The sequence below is a fragment of the Sebastes umbrosus genome, chromosome 24, assembly GCF_015220745.1.
Source record: "Sebastes umbrosus isolate fSebUmb1 chromosome 24, fSebUmb1.pri, whole genome shotgun sequence".
NCBI lineage: Eukaryota > Metazoa > Chordata > Actinopteri > Perciformes > Sebastidae > Sebastes > Sebastes umbrosus.
The window spans coordinates 13,241,076-13,267,984 of record NC_051292.1 but is presented as its reverse complement, the minus strand read 5'-3'; the positions used below and the strand labels follow the sequence as shown (position 1 = coordinate 13,267,984).

The following is a 26,909-nucleotide window of genomic DNA, read 5'->3' as shown; positions in this document are numbered from 1 at the left end:
CAGTATCTTCACTCTACCTTTAAAACTGAGCCTGCTACAACCTAAAAATCACAAGTTGCGTTTATGCGTTAAAGAAATTAGTGGATTTGAAACAAAGTTGCTTTAATGCGTTATTATCACGTTAACTTTGACAGCTCTAATTTAAATTAAATTTAAGAGCAGCAGACATAAAAATACTTTTTGTAATATGTGGGCACACCAATAAACTACTGTAATGTCAAACATTAAACTGTTTAGTAGTGTTGCGTATTTATTTTAATAGAAAATTCACTGCAGCCTATTTAAAAAAGGGCAGGAAGCCGCAGTTGTTTGGCCACTGCAGCTGTAGTAGGTACTGATATTACTCACTACCTACCAGCATCTTTGTTTATCTTGAAATCAAATCTTCGTCATAAAAGAGTTGAAATGTATAAATATAAACAAGGATGTAACTTCATGATGTAATGTCGCTCACAGCGAAACATCCACCAGGCCAACCAGCTGAAAAGTGAGAATGAGCTCCAGATGTTAAACAAAGTCCTGAATAAAGTCAGAGAGGTGAGAGTTGCTTTTCATATTGTTTTTGTGCATTCTTCTGTCAAGAGTTTAAATACTGTATGTATTAATATTCATATGAATATTTGAAGTAGTGATTGTTTTAATTTTTCCACACAGACTGCTGTCTCTGCTGGTGGCCATGAAGAATTGTGGCTGCGCTTATTTAGCGTATTCCCACAGTTTGTTGTCAGGTGAAGGTTGAAGAGTTAAGGAGTGAGAGCGCCATGCATGGTATTTAAGGTGTGTGTGAGAATGAGTCACTCAGCGTTAAGAGTGTATTACCTCTACGCAGCACCTGAGGGCCACACCCCCCTAAGCCTCAAATGCTCTTGACATACCTCAGCTCTATAAGGGTCTATTGTTCACGATCCACAAAGTCTGCATACTTTATAGTGGAAATTTCTATTTCTATTTGACATATTTTAATGTAGTTGTAATAAATGTCTTGAAATGTCAAACAAATATCTAGCGTCCAAATCAGAACCTACTTTTCTAATTAGATTTTTAAAAGTTCGAGTTTCATTTTGTTGATATATTAGAGTTAAAGGTTTTTACAGAGGAGATTATGGATATTTCTTCTTATCACTCCATAAATCAGAAAATACTGTCAACAGCCATTTAAAAAAAAAAAACAATTTTCACCATGTTTTTATGGATAAAATGTTGTATAAATCAGGCTATGAATGATATATGAACAAACCCCTCTATAAAAACATTCAGAATATAGATAGGAATGAAACTGGAAAAGTTTGGCGGATGTAAGTGTTACTGAAGTGGAGATTTACTCACTGTGCTTCTTGGAGTGGTACACAGCCTTGTAAGAGCCGAGCATTGCAAACGGATGGTAGGAGAGAGTGAAGGGATACACCAGTGTGCCCTACGGTTAAAACATTTTAACATTTCTATATTAAACTTATCCAATATAAATGTTAAAATATATACGGGAAAATGTGAAAACGCAAATGGCCCAACTTAGAATTAGTGTTTGGTTTGTCCGTTCTGAGCTACTGTAGAATCATGGCGGCCGGATGATTTATAAGTGATTTATCTACATAAAGATCATCCCGGTGAGAGAAACACCTCAGACACACATGGAGGGCTCATTGCACTGACGCACACATTCACACAGTCAGTGATTTTTTTGTCAGCTGTCCTTCCTGCATCTGGCAGTTTAAACTGTGTTCATTTTAGTCTGGATTATGTGTTTAACTTTTCTAATATGTGTTTGTAAAGTATGCCGCTCTGCTGACCGTAGACTGGTCCATGTCTGTGATTGGTCATGTGCTACAAACCCCGCCCCTTCTATGTGAACGCGCTCATAGCCAGACTGAGAAACCCTGGGTTGACTTACCGAGTTGATAACAACTGTCGTAGGACCGCTTAGCGGGATCTTGGTTGAGGGGTTAGTTAAACCAGATAAGGAGAAGATACCCTGGGTGTGTTGGACTGGCTTCGTAGTACAGGCCTCTGGTCTGGGAGCTCTGAGCTCAGTGTGTTCACTCCAATACGTTAACATGAGAGCTGAAAGGAAGCTGGCTACGCTACACAGACTGAAGTCCCTTCTGCTCTTTATACTGGATGCTGACTGACAGCTGATGAAGGGAGTCTCTGTAAACACTTATTGATGACTTCTGTTGTCTTCTTCTTCTCTCATCAGATGGAAAGGATTGAGCTATTGATCTCTAACCACCATCATCCCTGTGTGTTCCTCTGGACCTGACAGAGTATCATCAGTGTATCTGGACTCTGTCCTTCTGCACAGTCTCTGCAGACACACTGAGACTCCTCCACTCCTTCTGCTCCACACTCAACCACCTCCTCCACCTGGACCTGGGTTTCACTTTGTCTTCATTCATTCATATATTCTGAACCCAAAGTGCCTCTGCAGATCAGTTCTGTTTATGACAACAGAACTGTAGATTAACACATTTAAATAGATGTTTCTGCTTTGCTTTCTGTTGCAGCTCCACCCTGTGGAACGATGGAGTTCTGCAGTTAATTTCCTCATACTACTAAATATATATATACCATATACAATATATATACCAATACCAGCCGTTTTTCATATTATAACAGATTTGCTTGTAACAAACAGAAAGAAGTAGATAAAACCTGAACCTGAGGCTTCAGTTTCTCAACTAACTACAAACAGATTATGTCTGGATTTTGGTGGAAAGTCAGCTCCTTAATATTGTCTTTTGTATGTGATGTTTGATGTAAAACAAAACAAAACATTTTTTTTTAGTTTATTACAGATGTACACACGTGGACAAAATTGTTGGTACCCTTCCGTTAAAGAAAGAAAAACCCACAATGGTCACTGAAATAACTTGAAACTGACAAAAGTAATAATAAATAAAAATGTACTGAAAATGAACTAATGAAAATCAGACATTGTTTTTGAATTGTGGTTCAACAGAATCATTTTAAAAAACAAACTAATGAAACTGGCCTGGACAAAAATGATGGTACCCTTAACTTAATATTTTGTTGCACAACCTTTTGAGGCAATCACTGCAATCAAGCGATTTCTGTAACTCTCAATGAGACTTCTGCACCTGTCGACAGGTATTTTGGCCCACTCCTCGTGAGCAAACTGCTCCAGCTGTCTCAGGTTTGAAGGGTGCCTTCTCCAGACTGCATGTTTCAGCTCCTTCCACAGATGTTCAATAGGATTTAGATCAGGGCTCATAGAAGGCCACTTCAGAATAGTCCAATGTTTTGTTCTTAGTCATTCTTGGGTGTTTTTAGCTGTGTTTTGGGTCATTATCCTGTTGGAGGACCCATGACCTGCAACTGAGACCAAGCTTTCTGACACTGGGCAGCACATTTCGCTCCAGAATGCCTTGATAGTCTTGAGATTTCATTGTACCCTGCACAGATTCAAGACACCCTGTGCCAGATGCAGCAAAGCAGCCCCAGAACATAACCGAGCCTCCTCCATGTTTCACATTAGGTACAGTGTTCTTTTCTTTGAATGCTTCATTTTTGCGTCTGTGAACATAGAGCTGATGTGACTTGCCAAAAAGCTCCAGTTTTGTCTCATCTGTCCAAAGGACATTCTCCCAGAAGCTTTGTGGCTTGTCAATATGCATTTTGACAAATTCCAGTCTCGCTTTTTTATGATTTGCGTCCTCCTCGGTCGTCTTCCATTAAGTCCACTTTGGCTCAAACAGCGACGGATGGTGCGATCTGACACTGATGTACCTTGACCTTGGAGTTCACCTCTAATCTCTTTGGAAGTTGTTCTGGGCTCTTTGGTTATCATTCGTATTATCCGTCTCTTCAATTTGCCATCAATTTTCCTCTTGCGGCCACGTCCAGGGAGGTTGGCTACAGTCCCGTGGACCTTAAACTTCTGAATAATATGTGCAACTGTAGTCACAGGAACATCAAGCTGCTTGGAGATGGTCTTATAGCCTTTACCTTTAACATGCTCGTCTATAATTGTCCTTCTAATCTCCTGAGACAACTCTCTCCTTAGCTTTCTGTGGTCCATGTTCAGTGTGGTACACACCATGATACCAAACAGCACAGTGACTTCTTTTCACCCTTTAAATAGGCAGACTGACTGATTACAAGTTTGAAGATACCTGTGATGCTATTTACAGGACACACCTTAGTTTAACATGTCCCTATGGTCACATTATTTTACATCTTTTCTAGGGGTACCATCATTTTTGTCCAGGCCAGTTTCATTAGTTTGTTTTTTAAAATGATTCTGTTGAACCACAATTCAAAAGCAATGTCTGATTTTCATTAGTTAATTTTCAGTGAATTTTTATTTATTATTACTTTTGTCAGTTTCAAGTTATTTCAGTGACCATTGTGGGTTTTTCTTTCTTTAACGGAAGGGTACCAACAATTCTGTCCACGTGTGTATGTGTCACCCTGCTAGTTTTCACATAACATGGCTCAACACAGACACATGAAGTCAACCTGTGGAGCTTTTCCCTTCAGAAATCAATGTTGAGTCGCCGTTATCACCACCGTGTTCTGTAGCTCCTGGTGGAATGTTGTTAAAAAATGAAATGTAATCATAATTTACTTTATTTAAAATGATGAAAAATGCAATCTATAGAGTGAATGAAGAGAGGGAGCTCCGTTAGTGAAAGCAAAGCAGTGAATCAGAGAAATAAAACATTATTTTCTGATTGTTTCACGGCTTTAACGTTCTAAAGCACCAATAAACACGCCTCCGCACAACCCTGCAGGAAGGTGCCTTATTGCCGGATTTTTAACGAATGCAGCCGAAGGTCAGGCTTCATCTTGTCCTCTCTGCACGGCGTGTGTCACGTGTTATTTTTTCCCCAGTGTTGGGCCTCGTCCCGCCCTACTGTGCTGTGATTGGCTAGTATTCGTTGCCTCTGCCTCGACTGTTCGGCTCATTTTGCACACGGGAGAAGTCTTTGCCTTCAGGGCTTTCTGCCAGAAAGGGTTTATTTTAACCCAAACCATTATCTTTTCCTAAACCTAACCAAGTAGAGTTGCTGCCTAAACCTGAAGAGGTTTCTGACAGAGGCAAACTTCTCCCATGTGCACTCAATTCAAACAGTTTAGCATTTAAATGGAATTAGCAAGCTAACTAGCCAGCCACTACATTAGTACAATTTGAACAACACACACACTTGTCACAGTGTAGGAAAGCTCATCACCATTTGAGTGACAACTTTGTTTTGCTCATTTTCTGTTACCAGTGTAGCATGAAAGCATGGTGGAATTAGCTAGCTAGCTAACTAGCCAGCCGCTAAATGAGTAAACATGAACAACTTCATGGCTTCGTCCACACACTCTTGTCCATCTTGTCACAGCATAAGAAAGCACATTGCTATTGCCAGATAATTCGCCAATCATAGCACTGTGTAGTACTAGCCAATCACAACACGAGGGCGTGACAGAGCGGCAGTATTTGACGACCTGAACGGGCGTCACACCCTGCACGCTGTTATTAGTTTTACATGGTCAGCCATATTGTTTTGTAGTCCATGCAGCTTCAGTCACTATTCTGAGACAAGAAGCCATCTTGTCTTTGTACATGACGTACATGAAGCAGGAAGAGTTGAAAACATCACATCTGCATTGAGCGATGAGGAGACGGTAACCTTCTGGCTCAGGCCCCTGCTTGAAAATGACATTCCCAAAATGAAGAGAATATCTCTGCAACTACATATGAATAATCTTGGTATGATAAGAAAGGCAACACTTGGGAGATTTCTGCAAAGGTGTAAGCTTCTGTATATACTGTATGTTACTGGCTATTTGCAAATAAAGAAAGATTTAATTTCCGAGTTTTTTAGAGTGAATATCCCTTTGGAATGATGCAGTTGCAGAACATTACCTCTAGCAAACCATATCACAACATCTGAACATTACCTGTGCACACATTGATGCTAATAAAGTAAAGAGTGAATAAAGAGCTAATGGAACAATGGCCAAGCGTCAGGGAGAAGAAAACACTGTTAAGTATGCATGATTGTTTCAAATATAAATAATACATAATAGCCTACAGAGATTTCTATTAAGTGACATTTTTCAACATACTATACTATGACTTTTTTTCAAAATACTATATATACTAGGACTTTATTTAATTTTTTCCGACATACTATAAAAGGAGCCACTGGTTGGATTCAATCTCACTGTGGTAAGGACTCATCCTTGGTACATGGGACGCCTGCTCTACCAGGTGAGCTAACACAACATACCATACCATAATAGGAATTTATTTTTATTTTTTCATCATACTATACTATGACTGTTTTTGACATATTATACTATGATTTTTTTATTTTTTAAACATACTATACTGTGACTTTTTTTTTTTTTTTTTTCTTAACGATTTTTGTCTTTTTGTCTTCATGAGTTAGTGAAAGGGAGAGAGAGAGAGGACGATATACAGAAAAGAGGCCACAGGTCGGATTCGAACCTGCTGCAATGAGGACTCAACCTGAGTATTCGGGGAATCTGTTCTTCCAGGTGAGCTAACACAATTTACTATACTATAACTTTTTTTAAATTTTCCGACACACTATGACTTTTTTTCGACATAATATACTATTATATTTTTTCGACATACTATAATATGACTTAAAATGGCGGACCCTCCACGCGAGGGCGCAAACGGAGTGGTAGTGTGTAGGGAGAATTACAATGAAACTCGTGAGCTGGTGTTTATGTGACAGGGTCAAAAATGACTTATGCATGATTTATGTTTTATGGTTGTTTTTATTGTATTTTGCATGTTTTATGGTTGATTTTATTCTATTTTGCATGTTTTATGGTTTTTATTCTATTGTGTGTTTTATCCCTGCATGTTGGTTGTTTTGATTGCTTTTAGTACGTAAATTGAAGTGTTTTTTAGAAGTCATGAACTGGAATGAGACCCATGGACAGCCACACCCCCAATCAAAGACTGATTAGGAGAGGAGCGGCAGGTGTGGCGGAGAGCCTGCAATTAGCAGGATGCAGCACAGGTGGAGAGGACACAAAAGGAGAGAACGGCTCACAGCAGAAGAGAAGATCTTCAGTCAGAAACAGTCCAGAGACAGCAGTGCAGCAGAAAAGCCCTCCTGCTACTACCTACCAGCCCAGCGACCTGAGAGTCCTGTGAGACTACATGCAGCAGACCAGTGACCTGAGAGTCCTGTGAGACTACATGCAGCAGACCAGTGACCTGAGAGTCCTGTGAGACTACATGCAGCAGACCAGTGACCTGAGAGTCCTGTGAGACTACATGCAGCAGACCAGTGACCTGAGAGTCCTGTGAGACTACATGCAGCAGACCAGTGACCTGAGAGTCCTGTGAGACTACATGCAGCAGACCAGTGACCTGAGAGTCCTGTGAGACTACATGCAGCAGACCAGCGACCTGAGAGTCCTGTGAGACTACATGCAGCAGACCAGCGACCTGAGAGTCCTGTGAGACTACATGCAGCAGACCAGTGACCTGAGAGTCCTGTGAGACTACATGCAGCAGACCAGTGACCTGAGAGTCCTGTGAGACTACATGCAGCAGACCAGTGACCTGAGAGTCCTGTGAGACTACATGCAGCAGACCTTGTCCGCCAACGCAGATTCACTCAAAAAAACGTAAGTACCCTTTTGGTACATTTACGTGGCGGACACACTGAAAACAGACCAGGATAGCTTTTATCTGGAGTTGTGATAGCAAAGTAGTGGAGAACACACTACTGGTCCTGGTCTCTTGTTATTTCACAGTTTCGGACGGTGCTGGAGAGACGGCCGAGACGGGCAGACGGCTGTTGGAGTACGGGAGGAGCTAAGACGCGGACACGAGGAGGATCGCTGGATTGGATTGGACTAGATTGGACTGAACTGGATTAAAGAGCCGGATTGGACTAAATTGGACTGGACTTTTTATAGAGTTTTTAACCTTGTTGCTAGTAACATTTTATTCCTTTTAGCTTTTAGATTAATCATTCATTTTTAGACCCATGCTATTTTAATTGCAATAAATCTGGTTTTAATTTGATTTAAACTTCTGCCTGTGTTTTTAACTCTGCTCACCTGAGGTAAAAGAACCTGAATTTATCAGAGTCCTAGGCTCCAAGTATTTCCTAGGTGGCGTTGTCGGCTCTAAGCAAAAAACATTAATTGTAAAAATCTAACTGGTACTTTAAGTTGCGGCCTTGCCATTGGCTGTTGGGCCCGGGCCACATTTACAACTCGTGAAGTCCTGTACACAAGATATAATCTGTAATACATATATAATATGCTTGATGTTCAAGTGGTTAAAGCCGTGAGAACTCCACTGCGAAGCAACGGCAACATTAACTAACAAGATAACAAGTGGGTAACATAAGGGAGGAGTTTCTAAGGCTTTTATTTTGTAGTACCTGCAGGTGCACTGTGGGTAACATAACGTAGGGGTTAATTAGGCTGTATTCGAAACCGCATACTGCATACTACTGAGGAGCGCAGTATGCAGTATACAGTACATACTGCATACTGCGTTCCTCAGTAGTATGCAGTATGTGACAGTTAAAGTGATGTATTTAGCAGTATGCTAGACGAGGCTTAAGCCTTAAAACCAGCTCTTAAAGCACAGGACAAAAAAACAAACTTGTACCACTATTACAATATTATCAAAAAATACAACTTTGATTTTGTTGTTTATGTTATGCTTGTTTACTTTATAAGATACTGCAGGTTTAAACTATTTATTCTGACAGCTCATAAAGAAGTCCGACAAACAGGATCATCAACGAGGAGAGATGGGAAATATAAAACATTCATCCACAACATTTACTTTACTCAAACTGCTTTTTCAGTTGCAGCAAAAGGACTGATCTCCCTCCAGATATTAGAGAAATGTTAAAGTGTCATGTCTCATCAGGAATCTCTCTGCCCCGTCAGAAGCTGCTCTTTCCCTCGCCACTCTGCAGCCGCTCTGTGAGCGTCACTGGCCGGCTCTCCAGCGAGCTACGCCCGCGGGCGATTGTGGAACTTTTTCACTCGAAAAAAGGCAAATAAACACAGGTTCCTGTTAATTTATAATGGACATCTGTGTTGTGATATTTAATCAAACTATCCGTCAACAAGGAAATAAAAGCCTCTTGTCTACGAGACTGGAGTGAGCTCCAGCAGCTCATAGCGGTCTCTGAGCGTGACTACCCGGCTTGCTGGCAGCGACCCGGGCAGGCGCTCACTGGCTGTCACGGTATTCTGTGGAGCTTCTAAACTCCGACAACGGTGGAACAAATGTTCGATTCGCCATCTAACTTCGTAAAACTGCCGATACTAATAATCTACACAGTTGATTTCTCGCCTCAAAAACTTTCAGAAGTGAATTTAGTGTTGAAATGGCTACAAAAAACGTAAAAAACGAGCAGCTTTTGGCTGCTGTTTTTGTACCCGTAGCCTGTGCTGTTCCGGCGCTTTGCATTGTGGGATACAGTAGGCGAGATAGACTGGTCTGATGCATACTGGAGAATTTTTCCAAATCAGTACGTCATCCGGGTATTTTTGGCATACTGTAGATTTTGCTTTTGTTCGCATACTGCATACTACATACTACATTTTGGCCAAATCAGTACGTACTACTAGTATAGTATGCAGTTTCGAATACAGCCCGTGTATGTGAAGGGAGCGTCACAGGGAAGTCTCGCGTGAATACGTGAGATAATGAGAATCTCTGTGTACTAGTTAGAAGTAAAATAAACTGTGTAGCGATGTCAACCTAAAGCATTATTTTACATTTTGCAGGTAAGCTGGTGATGTTAGTTAGCAATTCTGTGTTAGGGTAATGTTTACACTGTACTTCGGTGACACTGTGTTCAGTTCAGTGAATGTTTAGCGTGTGTTAGCGTCTGTTTTGCTGCTTCAATTTAGCCAGTTAGCTAGCAGCTAATACGAGGGTTACAGTCGCCATGGTAACATTAGTAGTAGCGCGCAGCGCTGGGAGCTTTGACAATGAGCCCTCATGTGAGGGAGCCCTCCCGCTGCTATGATTACTGTTTATGTTGTTGTTTACTGTTTATTAAGAAATATAAGAAATATGGTGTTATGCTGCTGAGCTAAGGTTATTTAAACAGGAATTATTTCGATATATGACACTCTAAAGAGTTAGAGATGGTGTAATCTTTGATTTTGTGCATTTCTGGCATTTTGTTACTGTTCTTGTGAATACGTGAGATAATGAGAATCTCTGTGTACTAGTTAGAAGTAGAATGCACTGTGTAGCGATGTCAACCTAAAGCATTATTTTACATTTTGCAGAACATCCTAAATAAATGTGTAGCACCAGACTGAGCCTGTGGGACATCATTCTGTGCACCGCTACAATAACTTCTTCATATTTGTCTAATATAGTTTACTCTTCCTTTGTAAAATGTTCCGCTGTGCCTGCAGATTTGGAAACCGCAACACACATCACAATGGCTTTGTCATAAATAGCTGTATTTACTATAATATAAATAAAACAATTGGTCCCTGGAATTGTTGGTTTAAAAGTGGTTTAAAAGTCAGTTTCCCTCTAACGAGAGTCACAGGGGTAAAAAGTGTATTTCTTTCTTTCTTTATTTTATTTTTTAGAGTGTGACCAGCACCCCCCAGAAGGTGGTACCCTAGGCAACCGCCTATAAGGCCTATGCCTTAAACCATTGTAGGGGATTTTAATATCCATGTTGATGACCCATCAAACCATTATGCCACTGAATTCCTAAACATTACTGATTCTTTCAACCTGGTGCAGCACGTCTCTGGTTCAACTCATAACCGAGAACACGCCCTTGACCTCGTCTTTACTCTGGGCCTGAATATAAACTCCCTCTCATTGATAGAGCTCGTCTCTGACCATAAAGTTAATCTATTGTACTCCTGTCTCCAGGCATAAGCAGTCTGTCCATGACCTTTTATGGTATACTATACTATGACTTTTTCATGACATTTGTTATGACATACCATGATACTACATACTATGACTTTTTTTTGAGTTTTTCATGACATAATACACTTTGACTTTTTTGTCATATATTTTTTTTAACTCAAAATGCAGTTAAAAAAACAGTATGTTGATTCTCTGTGGTCTAAAGAAAAGATGAATTAATTGGGTTTAAATTTAATTAAAGTATTAAAAATCCTTATTTCCTGTTTCAGTGGATGTTAATAACATCAGCTGACAAGTAAACATGGACCCAAACTGTTGCCTAGCAACGTAATTCAGATATATACACATACACAACTTATTCTAAACACACTCATTTGCATATTTCGGAAAGAACTTGGCTGTGATGCCCTTATAACATCATAATGACAACATTCCAACACTCCTTAGAAGCTCAGGACACAGACACAGTGACACATTTAGACACACTCAGACACATCTTGTTGCTCTGAGAGTTGTGCTGTTAGAAACGTCTTAGAAACTTTATCATTGACAGCCTCAGCAGAGGACACTAACTCTCTCTCTTCTCCAGCTCTTGGAACAAGTTGAGGTAAGTGAAAAATCCAGTCACTCACGTTAATATGAATTATTTAGGAGTAAGCACTAATTCAGACTTAATACCTGGAAATACTTAAAAAAAAATACAATTTCCATTTGTTCCGCTGTGTTTTTCTGATTCGTAGAGCTCCGTCAGAAATGAGTTCAGCGCCTGCAATGAATAGGACTAGGAAGACTAGGAGGCTTCAAAGGAGGACCTGTCCTTACACAAAGACTGACTGGCAGCACAGGACAAAGGTCTCAGAAGATGAATACCCAGACACCTCTCTGCACGATGCCCTTGTGAGACTATTGAAGAGGACAGCCAGAGAAGACGAAGCAGGACTGTCCTCTTCAGTGGACGTTCACAGAGGTAAGCTGATCATGTGAAACTGCTGTTGGGAGTGTATACCATCATCATCTACTGAACACCAGGTTCACACAGAGGTGGAAGTTGATATATAGATAGATAGATAGATAGATAGAATACACTATAAATATGCCAGACTACTACAACTAGCTTAGAAAATATAAAATATGAACATAGAATAACAATATCATACTATAAACAATAGCAAAGTGTGAAAAGAAATGAGCTATTCCTTTAAAGGTCCCATAACGGCTCATTTTCAGGTTCATACTTGTATTTTGTGTTTCTAATAGACCATGTTTACATGCTGTAATGTTAAAAAAAAACTTTATTTTTCTCATACTGTCTGCCTGAATATGCCTGTATATTGAGCGTTTTGATAGTTTAACAGTATTTATATAGCACTTAAACCTGCTTTATAATATAAAAGACCTAAAAATCTCACTTTTTTACTATATGGGACCTTTAACTGAGATGCAGCAGAGCAGAAAAGACTCATATTTGTCATATTGGAAGTCACAGAATGACGGTCTGTGTTGTCATTTAGTTTGGAGGACTTATTGTCCATGTTAGGTCCTGTGACTGTCAACAAGCTGATGTTCCTCTGTTTTTTTTCTCATCTGTAGAAAACCTCATCTCATCTGCAGAGGACGACAGACGACTGACAGAGACGAAGGACAACAAACTGAACACCGCACAAAATGTGCCCGCACATGTGCAAAGAGGTCAGTAGATAGTGATACATGTCGAGTTTGGCTTTATGTTAAGTGTAAGCACTAATTCAGAGTTAATACCTTGAAATACATTTTTTAAAATTACAATTTCAATTTGTTCCACTGTGTTTTTCTAATTCGTAGAGCTCCCTAGCACGTCAGAACCAAGTTCAACGCCTGCAATGGATAGGACTAGGACGACTAGGAGGCTTAAAAGAAGGACTTGTCCTTACACAAAGACTGACTGGCAGCACAGGACAAGGGTCTCTGAAGGTGAACACCCAGACACCTCTCTGCACGATGAGCTTGTGAGACTATTGAAGAGGACAGCCAGAGAAGACGAAGCAGGACCGTCCTCTTCAGTGGACGTTCACAGAGGTAAGCTGATCATGTGAATCTTCTGTTGGGATCATTATCTACTGAACACCAGGTTCACACAGAGGTGGAAGTTGATATATAGATAGATAGATAGATAGATGGACAGATAGATAGATAGATAGATAGATAGACAGATAGACAGACAGACAGATAGATAGATAGATAGATATAATGAATATGTTAGAATACACTATAAATATGCCAGACTACTACAACTAGCTTAGAAAATATAAAATATGAACATAGAATAACAATATCATACTATAAACAATAGCAAAGTGGGAAAAGAAATGATGAGCTATTACTTTAAAGGTCCCATATTGTAGAAAGTGAGATTTTCAGGTCTTTTACATTATAAAGCAGGTTTAAGTGATATATAAATACTCTTATCAAAACGCTCAATATAGGGAGAAATACACACAGCCCGTATTCAGAAATTGTGCGTTTGAAACAAGCCGTCAGGATTTCTGTCCATTTGTGATGTCACAAATCTACAATATTTAGACCATTTCAAAGATTTAAACTTAAACATTATAAATGTATCCCAGTTTATTTCCTGTTGCAGTGTATGTGAATGACATCAGCTGACAGGAAGTAAACATGGACCAAAACTGTTGCTTAGCAACGCATTTCCTTTGCAATTCCATTGAAATGTACTAAAACGGAGCGTTTCAGACAGAAAGTAATTACAGGTATATTCAGTCTGACAGTACGAGGAAAATAATGTGTTTCTTGAACATTACAGCATGTAGACATGTTCTATTAGAAACACAAAATACAAGTATGAACCTGAAAATGAGCATGATATGGGACCTTTAACTAAGAGAAAGCAGAGCAGAAACAACTCAAATTTGTCATTTTGGAAGTCACAGAATGACGGTCTGTTTTGTCATTTAGTTTGGAGGACTTATTGTCCACGTTAGGTCTTGTGACTGTCAACAAGCTGATGTCCCTCTGTTTTTTTCTCATCTGTAGAAAACCTCATCTCATCTGTGGAGGATGAGAGCAAGAGAGTCGGTAAGAGAAAGCTTACCGACGATGAAGAGAAGAGGAAGCCAGACCTGGACCTGACGGAGACCAGAGACGACAAACTGAGCACCCCACAAAATGTGCCCGCACACGTGCGATTTGGTCAGTAGATAGTGATACATGTCGGGTTTGGCTTTATGTTAAGTGTAAGCACTAATTCAGAGTTAATACCAGGAAATACATTTTAAAAATTACAATTTGTTCCACTGTGTTTTTCTAATTCGTAGAGCTCCCTAGCACATCAGAACCAAGTTCAGCGCCTGCAATGGATAGGACTAGGACGACTAGGAGGCCTAAAAGGAAGGCATGTCCTGACATAAAGACCGTCTGGCAGCACAGGACAAGGGTCTCTGAAGGTGAACACCCAGACAGCTCTAAGGACGATGTCTGTGTGAGACTATTGAAGAGGACAGCCAGAGAAGACGAAGCAGGACCGTCCTCTTCAGTGGACGTTCACAGAGGTAAGCTGATCATGTGAAACTGCTGTTGGGAGTGTATACCATCATCATCTACTGAACACCAGGTGGAAGTTGTACTCAGATCTTTCACAGAAATACCCATCAACAGGGTTTTTGGTATCTTGATCTAAATAGACATCAGTTCACCTAAATTACAAAGAAAAACAAATCCTCACTTCCCTCTAGTGGTATCTATTTATGCAGATAGTTTGGGACTTTAACCCTCCAGGTTTTTAAATATCTGTCTATGAGATTTTTGCATTCACCCCAGTGCAACAGAGGTAAACGGTATTCTATTTTGGTGCTCACAGCATCGACAAATGACGTGAAAATTTAAAAGCAACATCTCTTTCCAACAATATTGTCCTGGATGGAATAGATGATCCACTGAACACACCATAGTTTCTATTTCTTTGGTAGAAGGTTGTTCCAATAGAACGTGTTCACAGTGAGGCTCGTGGATTGTCCAGAGTAACAAGGACCCTGTGTTTGGAAATAGATGTTGCCGTTAACTGCTTCAATGCTGTGAGCACCACAAACTAAACTGCATTCCACTCCATTGTATTAGGATGAAGACAGATAGAGTATATCTGCATGGATAGATACCACCAGAGGACAGAGAGAAATAGTAGTTTGAATTGGAGGGTGTATTTTATTTTACTTTGGACAGAGCCAGGCTAACTGTTTCCCCCAGCCTCACGAGTCTTTATGCTAAGTTAGGCTAAGTTAGGCTAAGTTAGGATACATTAGGCTACGTTAGGCTAAATTAGGCTAAATTATGCTAAGTTAGGCTAAATTAGGCTAAGTTAGGCTAAGTTAGGCTAAATTAGGCTAAATTATGCTAAGTTAGACTAAGTTAGACTAAGTTAGGCTAAATTAGGCTAAGTTAGACTAAGTTAGACTAAGTTAGGCTAAATTATGCTACGTTAGGCTAAGTTAGGCTAAATTAGGCTAAGTTAGACTAAGTTAGACTAAGTTAGGCTAAGTTAGGCTAAATTATGCTACGTTAGGCTAAGTTAGGCTAAATTAGGCTAAGTTAGACTAAGTTAGACTAAGTTAGGCTAAGTTAGGCTAAGTTAGACTAAGTTAGGCTAAGTTAGAGTAAGTTAGACTAAGTAAGGCTAAATTAGGCTAAGTTAGACTAAGTTAGGCTAAGATAGACTAAGTTAGGCTAAGTTAGGCTAAGTTAGAGTAGCCACAGCTCAACTCCAGCTTCAGAATCAGAATCAGAAATAGTTTATTGATCCCCGGGGGGACGTTGGGGCGTTACAGTTGCTCTTGTATGAACATAAGGAATGTGAGAAAATAGAAATAAAGGAGTATGTAACTTGTAAATTATGTACATAATGCTACAATATAATATATAATATAAACACAATATACAGTATATGTAAAGAAATATAAGTACTAAGATTAAGAATAGAAAATGAGATGGATAGATAGATAGATAGATAGATAGATAGAATACACTATAAATATGACAGACTACTACAACTAGTTTAGAAAATATAAAATATGAACATAGAATAATAATATCATACTATATACAATAGCAAAGTGTGAAAAGAAATGACGAGCTATTCCTTTAACTGAGAGGCAGCAGGGCAGAAAAGACTCCAATGTGTCATATTGGAAGTCACTGAATGACGGTCTGTGTTGTCATTTAGTTTGGAGGACTTATTGTCCACGTTAGGTCCTGTGACTGTCAACAAGCTGATGTCCCTCTGTTTTTCTTTTCTCATCTGTAGAAAACCGTATCTCATCTGCGGAAGATGAGAGCAAGAGAGGCGGTAAGAGACGCGGTAAGAGACGCGGTAAGAGAGGCGGTAAGAGAGGCGGTAAGAGAAAGAAGAAGCAGAGACCAGACCTGACAGAGTCCGAGGACGGCAAACTGAACACCGCACACAATTTGCCCGTACGTGTGCAAAGAGGTGAGTGATACATGTCAGGTTTGGCTTTATGTTAAGTGTAAAATTCATATTAGAGCTTAAGCAGAGGCGGATTAAAGTGTTCAGGGGCCCCTGGGCTACTCTTTGTATGCCCCCCCCCCAACCTTACTCATCATGCTTTAATGTTACCAGAAAAAAGTCATTTAGTGTCATGTATAAAAGCGTGCTAGTTATATTTCACGGCCCACACGTACACAGTGGGGGAACACTGGCGTATACAACCTCATTGAGACAGCCTTTAATCTAAACCTCGTCATAACTCGTCAATTTAGGGGTTTTCTTTAGTAGATTCTGGTCACGGTGTTCTTTCAGAACTTGTGCTGTTTGTTTTTGTGCTCCGTGATCATATTTTCTTTTTGACATTTTGTCACTATTCTGTCCAGTAGTGACGTATTATTTGAAAACCAAATTGGCCTCATGAACCTGGTCACATCATCGGACCAGGCTCATAAGGTCAGCTGATTGGGTACATGTGTCCCTCTTCATTTTTTTTATGTTTCTTGTGGGCCAATAAGGGAAAAGTTTTTTGTTTTTTTTAAATAATTAAAATAATCTGGTCAATATGGGGTCCCTGTAAATAGCAGCGTAGGCCATTCTGTGTATGAATCCACCCCAGAGCTTCAGTAACATGTAGTCAGTGTTCCTCACAACTCTATTAAAACTAAACCTTGTTTGTCTTTTTAGCTGCATTCGAGGACAAATATCAACAGCAAGAGAAGCTCGGCGAAGGAGGGTGTGGATCTGTGTTTGCTGGATATCGCAAAGCAGATCATTTGCCTGTAAGTATTACACACACGTTTGCACACACACGCACACACGCACACACACACACATACACACACACACACACACACACACACACAGTATGGACAGGAAGTGCTGACAAAGTTTGTGTCTCGTAGGTTGCCATCAAATACATCCCGAGCGACAATCAGTGCATCAAACACGTGGTGAGTTAAGATGTGCTGTATTCAACACGGCACTCTCTTATTGGATGTATTCTGGATGAATCCTGCTTCTCTGTGGAGCTTCTCTCACTCATCCTCCTCTTTGTTGTGATGTTTCAGGACGAGCATGGGAATACGCTCTCTGTGGAGGTCGCCATCTTGTTGAAACTGGCGGCCAATACAAGTGGCTCAGCGGCCTCCTCGGCACCTGTGTCCCTACTGGACTGGTACGATCTGGAACAGGAGCTGATCCTGGTGCTGGAGAGACCAGTCCCCTGCATGGACTTGTTCACGTACATCTGGTCAGAGGGAGGCTCCTTAAAAGAGGAAGAGGCCAAGGTAAGCTGCTGGAGGATCTTGTGTGTGTTTTAAACGTTGTACAGGAACAGGAGGGGATTATTTTGACCATCATTTCTAGTCATTATTGTACATTGTCCTCACCAAAGTAATTACACTTCCACGTTGGCGTCACTTCTCAGACCCGGAGGTAGCCCGCTGAGTAACAGCCATGAAGAAATGTCAAAGCACCCTCCTCTACGATCCTTCATCTCTCTCTTTTTGTTTCTCAGATCATCCTGAAACAGCTGGTTGATGCATTAATTGATCTTGAGGATAAGAGCATCTTTCACCGGGACATCAAGGTGGAAAATATCTTGATCGAGACCGGCTCGGACGTCCCGCAAGTTCGCCTCATTGACTTTGGACTGAGCTGCTTCGTGAAGAGAGGAGCCAATTACCGTGACTACTACGGTAAGATGTCTAGCTTCTACTCCTGCTCTTCACTAACTTACCCATCCGTGACTTTTACGTTTAAAGAAATATCCTCCTCCTCCTCCTCCTCACCGTCTTATCATTATGTCTGTGTACTCTAGGTACCTTTAATTACATCCCTCCGGAGTGGTACAATGGTCAAGGCTACAGTGCCGGCCCGACCACAGCGTGGCAGGTTGGAGTGGTCCTGTTTCATACGCTCCACAGGAACGCATTTTTTGAGACCCTCGCGTTCCTCGAAAATGGCATGACGTTCAACGAGAGGATGTCCAAAGGTAACAAAAACATACACAAACATGTCAACAGAAACTAATCTGTTCATTTTAGTTCACTGATGGATCTCTGTAGCCGTCACCTTCATCTTTCTTCTCCTTCTTTCTCTCCAGATTGCAAGGATTTCTTGCAAATGTGTCTGACTGAAGACCCCGAACAGCGCCTGACCCTGGAGCAGCTCAAGCATCACCCATGGCTCAGATAAACCAACCCGGAACACACACGTCCTCGCCATACGATACTCAAGTCTTCCAAGTATTAATGCTGTGTTCTCTTTGACAGGAAGAACGTGAGGAACCGGGGCGGCCAGCCTGTGATAGGCTGGCGAGGTCACCGGCCTGTGATAGGCTGGCGAGGTCGCCGGCCTGTGATAGGCTGGCGAGGTCATCGGCCTGTGATAGGCTGGCGCTACAAAGCCGGCCCCATGTGGTCCTGTTTGAACGACGTTGGCCTGGCGACCCGGTTGCCAGCCTGTGATGGCCTGGCGACCCTGGACAGGTCGCCAGACTGTGATGGCCTAGCAACCCGGTCACTAGCCTGTGATGGCCTGGCGACCCGATCACCAGCCTGTGATGGCCTGGCGACCCGATCACTAGCCTGTGATGGCCTGGCGACTTTTGCCCAATGTCAGCTGGGATCGGCTCCAGCCCCCCCCGCGACCCTGTGATAGGATAAGCGGTTACAGATGATGGATGGTTATTATTCATCGTTTGCCCTTTTTTTGCAGATCCTGTAACACCCCCAGCCGTTCGAGGAGAGGGGATCTCTCTTTGAATTGCCTTTCCCGAGGTTTCTTCCCATTTTCCATCTGGCCTCAGGACTTTGGAGGAGTTTTTCCTCGTCTTCTTAGAGAGCTTGGGCTGGGCAGGTTCTGCTCATATTCCAATTAGCCATTATTTAATGTGATTTTTAATACTCAGCCATGAAAATAAACTTTAATTAAATTAAACCCAATTAATTCATCTTTTCTTTAGACCACAGAGAATCAACATACTGTTTTTTTCTAACTGCATTTTGAGTTAAATAAATATATGTTAAAAAAGTCAAAGTGTATTATGTCATGAAAAACTTATAAAAAAGTCATAGTATGTAGTAGCATAGTATGTCATAACAAATGTCATGAAAAGTCATAGTATAGTATACCATAAAAGGTCATGGACAGACTGCTTATGCCTGGATACAGGAGTCCAATAGATTACCTTTATGGTCAGAGACGAGGTCTATCAATGAGAGGGAGTTTATATTCAGGCCCAGAGTAAAGACGAGGTCAAGGGCGTGTTCTCGGTTATGAGTTGAACCAGAGATGTGCTGCACCAGGTTGAAAGAATCAGTAATGTTTAGGAATTCAGCGGCACCCTCTAGAAAACAAAATTAAATGAAAATAATGTCAGATGCCCTTCCTCATTTTCTGAATTGAGGTAACAAATTAACAAATAAATAAAGAAAGAAAGAAATACACTTTTTACCCCTGTAACTATCGTTAGAGTGAACTGACTTGACATTTTTAAACCAACAATACCAGGGACCAATTGTTTATTTAGATTATAATAAATCCAGTTATTTATGAAAAAGAAAAAATCTTTATTTTTGTCTTAAAGCCATTGTGATGTGTGATGCGGTTTCCAAATCTCAATTTTGTCTGGGGCACCCAAAGGGCTACACCAATTTTTAAGTTAAAACAACTACTAAAATGTATACATAGTGTACAATTTCTATGCTGTCCATTGAGCTTAACAATATATGCCATTTAACATTAAATACTTAACTTTTATTGACATAAACATTATAACACAAATATATGTTTTTATTTCTACTCAAATATTTTAAGTTACATAAACAAAGAGATGGAGTTGTACTCAGCCTTTAAATATAATGTTGCTTTGACTAATAGAAAATAATAAGTTGGTAAAAACACAAACAAATTGTGGTAGTTTTATGTTAAGACAGCAAAAAAATTGTGTCCAGCATAACTCTGCAACTCTTGTTATGTGTTTGTTATGTAAAGTGAACACAAATTTTTCACGTTATTGAACAAGAAAATAACTACATATTTGCAACATCTTTTTTAGTTCATTCAACTATCCAATTATATGCTAAGTGCACAATGTATGTGTTGTTAATTGACCTCTAACTAATTAGGCTATATTGGCTAAAAAATTATGTTAAGCTCACAAGGGATGAGTGTTTGTGTCAAGTGAACATAAAGTTTTGATGTCACTGGCGACCCGGTCACCAGCCTGTGATGGCCTGGCGGCCCGGTCGCTAGCCTGTGATTGCCTGGCGACCCGGTCGCCCTGAACATTTGTGTAGACTTAACAATAACATTTTGTTTCATGGATGGATTGGGGTTTACAGTGTAGGAGAACGCATGAAAAATAGCATATCATAGGAAACGTTATATGCGGATATGTTGGGTAACGCAGCGCTGTCTTCTTAGAACTTTAACCCTTTCACGGTGTGTTCTCAGTTCATGAAAGCTAATTGCAACATTTTAGTCGCCTAAAAATGTCTTGTTCGGCATTCGGGATGGACTGTCAAGATGGCGATGGCCAAAGTCAAGGCTTCAAAACCGAAGTCCACAAACCAATGGGTGACATCATGGTGACTACATCCACTTCTTATATACAGTAGAGTCAATGGTTGCAGCCCATTCTCTACGAATCAATCAGGTATACTTGGGGTGAAAATCAGGCTGTAGAGATCTGCTCGTCATAAGTAATCCATTACAGTGAATGCCATGCCAATTAGTTTTTTAATCTTTTATTAGTATTTATTTTGTGAAAATGACATCATTGTATGGTAATACAGCAGATGTGCACCAGTCTGGGTTGGAGGTAATGAGCAAAATTCTTGCTCATTACCACAGACGTGCGCAGAGTAGCTCTGGCTTGGTCATGTATTCAAATGAATACATGGAGAGAGGGCTCGGGGCTCCGGTCTTTTTCTGCTTATAGACAATCACAGTTGGATTACTTGCAACACTTGGATGCAAAACTCCTCCAACATACGACTAAATATCTTGTTTATCATTGCGTTTAAAAACAACCCATATTTGTGTGTTCTGATCTGGGCCAACATAAGTTAGGAAGGTAACTATGGTTCTGTGAATTCCTGGATAAACAAAGGGGATATGTGTCCGCCCAGGTCGAGATCTTATATTTAGTCACATGCATGACTTGTAGGCTACCTGCACATCCCAGTTATTCATAGTTTTCACGTGACGTCACGGCCCTATGGGAACGCCCACCTGGAGGGCAAAACAAAGCTGCCATCCACTGTCCGCCAGCGACAGCTCAGCTTTTACAACACTGTTAGTTGTTGTTCAATTTGATGCACAAACCGAAGAGAAGACAAGCCTGGACTGTGTTTCTACAGCACCGTCTCAGAACCAAAACCCAGAGCAGAGGATTGTGGATTTATGCAATTAAATTAGACGTGCTGCCATCCCTGACGAGAGCGGACAACACTGACACTGACTACAACTGAACACCCATGCAAACAACGACTACGACCGAGCTAGCCGTCTCTCCCGTCTCCATGGTCAAACCAGTTCATTTAACCATTCAACCATTTAAATCATTTTGCGAGTGACAGCTAGCTCGACCGCAGTAACCAACGTTAATTTCTTGTCCTTCACCTCGCAAACAAAAGGACTAGTGACCCATCCAGATTGAAAGTACAGATAACTGTGATGTTCCACTTTCATCTTGGCGACAGTATAAGGGATGGAGTCTCCACAAGATATAACGTTATGTAGCTAAACATCACCAAAGTACAGCTCCGGGGACGTAGCTGAGACAACTTTTCAACTAGCAAGCTATGCTAGCTAACGCTGTCTGGTTATCAACTCCTTGATCAGAACAGAATATAGTAACTTTCATCACTGCTCATTTTTAGGAAGGCCACCGCAAGAAAACATGTTCTTTGTTTAGATTATCAAACAGACAATGGATCATAGATGTTTGTTACTTGCTGTCAGCTTTAGCTGGTGTAGCTAGCATAATAGCGAGCTAACAAGCCTACATTTTCCCAGTATCAGACAGAATTATACAGTGAAAGCGAGGCTTATGGGAAACCAATAAGCACACATTACATAAACAAAGAAGAGGTTTTGTTGCGGTGACGTTTCTAAAATGAGCAGTGGTTAAAGTTATTAGATGCTGTTATGACCAGGGAGTTGATAAGCTAGCGTGCTAGATAGCTGAAAAGTTGTCTACTTCCACTTAAATGATTGAAATACCGCAGCAGGTACTGTATATGGGTCACAGGTGCCTAAGACTTGCAGTTTGTATATATATCTTTGTTTTTCCTTGTTTGAGAGGTGATCTAAACACTTGCTGATTGTAAAAGATAAAGATTTGACAGCCTTGTGCTCTTCCTGGGGGCTTGGTTTTGACCTCCAGGCTATGCGCGAGTCACGTGACTGAAAACTATGAATAGATATCACGTTGTAGCTTACACCCATGATTTACACTCTGGCCCTGTTCAGTCCTGGTATTAATATGCGTCCTCAGTGATCGGATCCCAAGTGGACAGCTCTAAGTACGTCTGTTCACACCTGGCATTATAATGTGTCTCCACATGCGTCTTCAGTGACCACTTGTGATCCGATCTTACTTCCCCGCTCTATATGCAAATAAACACGTAGTAAACACACGGCTAATACTGCAGCCGTTGTGACGTAATATTACATGAATGTCAGTAATAATATCCTACATATTCCTGAATTCTGGTACATTGTATTAACATCAAAATAAAAGGTTATTGTACCGGCGGTCCCTGTGGACCTGCGGTACAACAGCATGGTACAACACAGTACAACAGCGCGGTACTACAGCGCAGTACCGCGCTCCAGAGAGCCGGGGAGGACAGAGGGCAGTCGGGTGGTCAGGTGTCAGCTCCGCGCAAATCAGCGGAACAAAAACACCGACACATCACCGACAGTATGATAATTATGCACTTTACGTGCCTAGTCTGATAGTCTGTAGATATGTAGCCTATAAACAAGATATATTTTAATAAAATACATTTGTACCGACAGAATACAGTAGAGCACAGAGGCCGTTTCCATGCTGACAAGCGCCCGTGTCTGCCCGTTTATTCACCTGAGGGGCGCGGTGATCCCGCGGAGCCCAGCTGGACATCAGGTGATTAGGCGGTCATTAATGTGGCCAGGATGCATTCGCGTACACACTGCTAAAAGAATGTGGTCATATGTGGCCCAGACCACGTCTGAATGTGGTCTGAAAGATCCGATCTTAATGTGTCTTGTCACTTGTGATCGGATCACTGAGGACTCATGTTAATTCCAGGTGTGAACAGGGCCTCTGTCTCATTCACTCCTGGCTGCCATTGGCAATAAACAAAGTGGTCGATGATTCCTACCAGTATCACGGGGAGACAGACACAGACCTAATGGTCAGTCAGATGCCGATGGAAGAAAGGCTGAGGCCAGCTTGGATCCAGAAGCCACATTAAGGCGATAAATACATTCTGACTCTGTCTTTTACACCAACCTCCCCGTTTTCACCAGTGATTTCTACCTGGACCATTTACAGCCTCAGCTTTTATTTCATCTCAGTTTAGACTTTTTTTTTTTTTTTCCAAACACAAATCATACTTTATCGTTGGATTATTTTAAGGACATGATTAAAATATTATCAGAATTAGAAATACTTTATTCATCTGCGGGGGGAAATTGGGGCGTTACAGTTGCTCTTATATAAACATAAAGAATCAAAGAAAATAGAAATAAAGGAGTACGTAACATGTCAATTACAGTATGTGCATATGCTACAATATAAACACAATATATGTAAAGAAATGTAATTAAGTAATCAGATTATATATACAGTATATATATATATATATATACAAAACAATTAAATGCCGAAAATGAAGCAGACAAGACAATTTCTAATGTCTGATATACGGTTTGGCTATAATCCAAATACAGATATCTTTGTGACATGAACAGATACCGATACAGTAGCCTTGCGTTACACCTGAAACTGGAACTGGGCATTCCAGATTGGGAGAAGAACAGTTAAAACCGGATCTGTTGATCACAAAACTGTGTTTGATCTGTTACGTTTGCATTTTGTATGTCGTCCATGGATCGATGTCTCTTCAGTGTTTCCAAGTTTGTTCCAGAATTCGAGTCCATTTCAACAGGATGTGTCATAAAATCAGTTACATGTTTGAATGTTCATACACAATACTCTTAGTGCTGAATTAATCTGGATATTAATCAGTGTTCAGTTTGGCCTGTAACCAGTATTACAGCCAGGGCATGTGAAGTGATATATACATAATATTTGAATCATTTAGATGTCAGATTTTATTTGTATAGACCAGGGGTCAGCAACCTTTACTATCAAAAGAGCCATTTTAGGCAAAAAAATAATAATAATCTGTCTGGAGCCGCAAAACATTTGAGCATTGTGATGAAGGTAACAGTCTAAGTATATAGTATATAAGTCTAATGCAGTGAGGGCTAAAGAGCAAATGTACTACGGAGTATTAGGGCCACATTGAAGGAAAAAACATCAGAGATTTCCTGAATAAAGTCGTAATAATACAAGAATAAAGTCATAACTTTACGAGACAAAAGTCGTAATATTACGAGAATAAATTCATAACTTTACAAGATAAAAAAGTCGTAATATTACAAGAATAAAGTCATAACTTTACAAGATAAAAAAGTCGTAATATTACAAGAATAAAGTCATAACTTCACGAGAAAAAAGAAAATCACGTAAAATTACTACTTTATAATATTATGACTTTATTCTCATAATACTACGACTTTTTTCTAGTAAATCTTTGAATTTATTTTCATAATATTATGAATTTATTTTCGTAATATTATGACTTCTGTCTCGTGATCTCCGGTTTATATTTTTTTCCTACTGTCGTACCATAGACCTACAACAATGATAAATAACAGTTATTCATTTCCATTTTTAAAAATCCACAGGGAGCCACCGGAGAGGCCAAAATCACCAAATTTGCCTCAAAAATCAAATTTCATGAGGAAGACTTCAGGAAGTACGACTTTTCTTGGAGTCTCATATTGTTATGATCGCGATCTCTTTGATTAAATTCATATTCATTTTTGACACAGATTGTTTTACAGTTTGTTCTCTAATATTTCCAGTAGATGGCAGAGGCGTTTCCATATTTTAGGGCAGCAATCCATCCATTAACACCAAGACAGATTGATGCAGCAAATATAACTTTGTCTAAATAACTAATAATTCCTCCATGGGGTTGATGCCCATCTATCAGAGGTCTCTGTGTATACTGAGAAACATTAATTCCAAATATATGTTATTTTTACATAAACTGTAGATGTTGTGAAATAAAAAAGCATAATTACCTGAAATTCAGCTACAGTGGGAATCAGCAGCCTAACTATAATTTACCACCATTTTGTGTGTTGGTTTAAACAAAAATTGTACTCAGTATTGAGAAATGGATGTAACCAATAGTAAAACACTGTAACACACTCCGGGTACGAAATGAGTCCTTACCCCAAGTGAAGGAGTTCAAGGGTTCTCGGGGTCTTGTTGGCGAGTGAGGGGACTATGGAATGTGAGATTGGCCGGAGAATCGGAGCAGTGTGGGGGCGATATTGCATTCGCTTTACCGCACCGTTGTGACGAAAAGAGAGCTGAGCCGGAAGGCAAAGCTCTCGATCTACCGGTCAATCTCCGTTCCTACTCTCACCTATGGTCATGAGGGCTGGGTCAGGACCCAAAGAACTAGATCGTGGGTTTTCTCAGGAGGGTGGCTGGCGTCTCCCTTAGAGATAGGGTGAGAAGCTCAGTCATCCGTGAGGGACTCGGAGTAGAGACGCTGGTCCTTTATGTTGAAAGGAGCCAGCTGTGGTGGTTCAGGCATCTAGTTAGGATGCCCCCCTTAGGGCGGTGTTCCAGGCACGACCTGCTGGGAGGAGACCACGGGGAAGACCCAGGACTAGGTGGAGAGATTATATCTCCACACTGGCCTGGGAACGCCTCGGGATCCCCCAGTCAGAGCTGGTTAATGTGGCCCGGGAAAGGGAAGTTTGGGGTCCCCTGCTGGAGCTGTTGCCCCCGAGACCCGACCCCGGATAAGAGGTTGAAGATGAGTGAGTGTGATGAGTGTAACACACAGCTAAATTAATGGTATCAGTAGATGTGTAGTTAGACTGAATAGATTTAAATGAGTTAAATTTGTTTTTCATACTGATTTCATATGCCACACACTATTATCCACGTTGCTAATATTTCATACTTAGTTGACAAAAATAGCAACATTCTGTACATGAACACCTGTAAGTCTCACTTCCAAAATCCAACTCCTCACTGCTGGTTTAACAAACTGAAGGAGACCTCTATCAGAAGCCCCCCCGGCCACAATGACACAAGTGAGCCACTAGAGGGAGGCACAACAAAATGCATGGCGAGTTCCTCACACAGAGGAGATCTGACTCATTTATCAAAAGGATACAAGCATCTTGGTATGAACAGTTCCGTTACATGTGTCTGTGGGGATG

The 26,909-nt window shown here is 40.7% G+C and overlaps 3 protein-coding genes and 1 long non-coding RNA gene across 11 annotated transcripts in view; 3 read left to right on the top strand and 1 right to left on the bottom strand.

Moving 5' to 3' along the window:
* Positions 1-26,909, top strand: part of LOC119483833 — a 233,425-nt gene that overhangs the window by 72,903 nt on the left and 133,613 nt on the right. The gene's annotated exons all lie outside the window — the stretch shown is intronic.
* LOC119483763 (NACHT, LRR and PYD domains-containing protein 12-like) overlaps positions 1-26,909 on the top strand; it is a 542,841-nt gene that overhangs the window by 393,691 nt on the left and 122,241 nt on the right. Inside the window, exon 11 of the mRNA XM_037762204.1 lies at positions 19,624-19,633. Coding sequence (XP_037618132.1) covers positions 19,624-19,633 — 10 coding nt within the window. The remainder of the gene's footprint in view (positions 1-19,623; positions 19,634-26,909) is intronic.
* Positions 6,899-7,395, bottom strand: LOC119483870. Its single transcript, XR_005205829.1, has 2 exons — positions 7,172-7,395; positions 6,899-7,132 (listed from the first exon to the last, which is right to left on the bottom strand). It is a non-coding gene; the product is annotated as an uncharacterized LOC119483870 (long non-coding RNA).
* On the top strand, positions 11,322-19,321 carry LOC119483787 (serine/threonine-protein kinase pim-2-like). 6 transcript variants are annotated; one of them, XM_037762265.1, is made up of 14 exons: positions 11,322-11,492; positions 11,626-11,852; positions 12,476-12,574; positions 12,707-12,940; positions 13,916-14,071; positions 14,197-14,430; positions 16,176-16,358; positions 17,061-17,155; positions 17,279-17,326; positions 17,444-17,662; positions 17,893-18,073; positions 18,196-18,369; positions 18,481-18,589; positions 18,623-19,321. In XM_037762265.1, the coding sequence occupies exons 2-13, from the start codon at positions 11,639-11,641 to the stop codon at positions 18,570-18,572; spliced, it is 1,929 nt and encodes a 642-aa protein (XP_037618193.1). In that variant the 5' UTR covers positions 11,322-11,492; positions 11,626-11,638; the 3' UTR covers positions 18,573-18,589; positions 18,623-19,321. The 6 variants fall into 6 exon arrangements, 4 of the variants coding, with proteins under 4 accessions (XP_037618193.1, XP_037618194.1, XP_037618192.1 ...); XR_005205797.1 differs by having other exon boundaries at positions 11,326-11,492; positions 18,481-18,687; positions 18,769-19,321; XR_005205796.1 differs by having other exon boundaries at positions 11,326-11,492; positions 18,481-18,829; positions 18,866-19,321.

Bases quoted from the DNA above. Each gene is read 5' to 3' on its own strand.
- LOC119483787 (XM_037762265.1), top strand. From the start codon at position 11,639: ATGAGTTCAGCGCCTGCAATGAATAGGACTAGGAAGACTAGGAGGCTT. The intron at 12,941-13,915 runs GTAAGCTGATCA...TCTCATCTGTAG, and splicing joins TTCAGTGGACGTTCACAGAG to AAAACCTCATCTCATCTGTG. The intron at 17,663-17,892 runs GTAAGCTGCTGG...TTTGTTTCTCAG, and splicing joins TAAAAGAGGAAGAGGCCAAG to ATCATCCTGAAACAGCTGGT.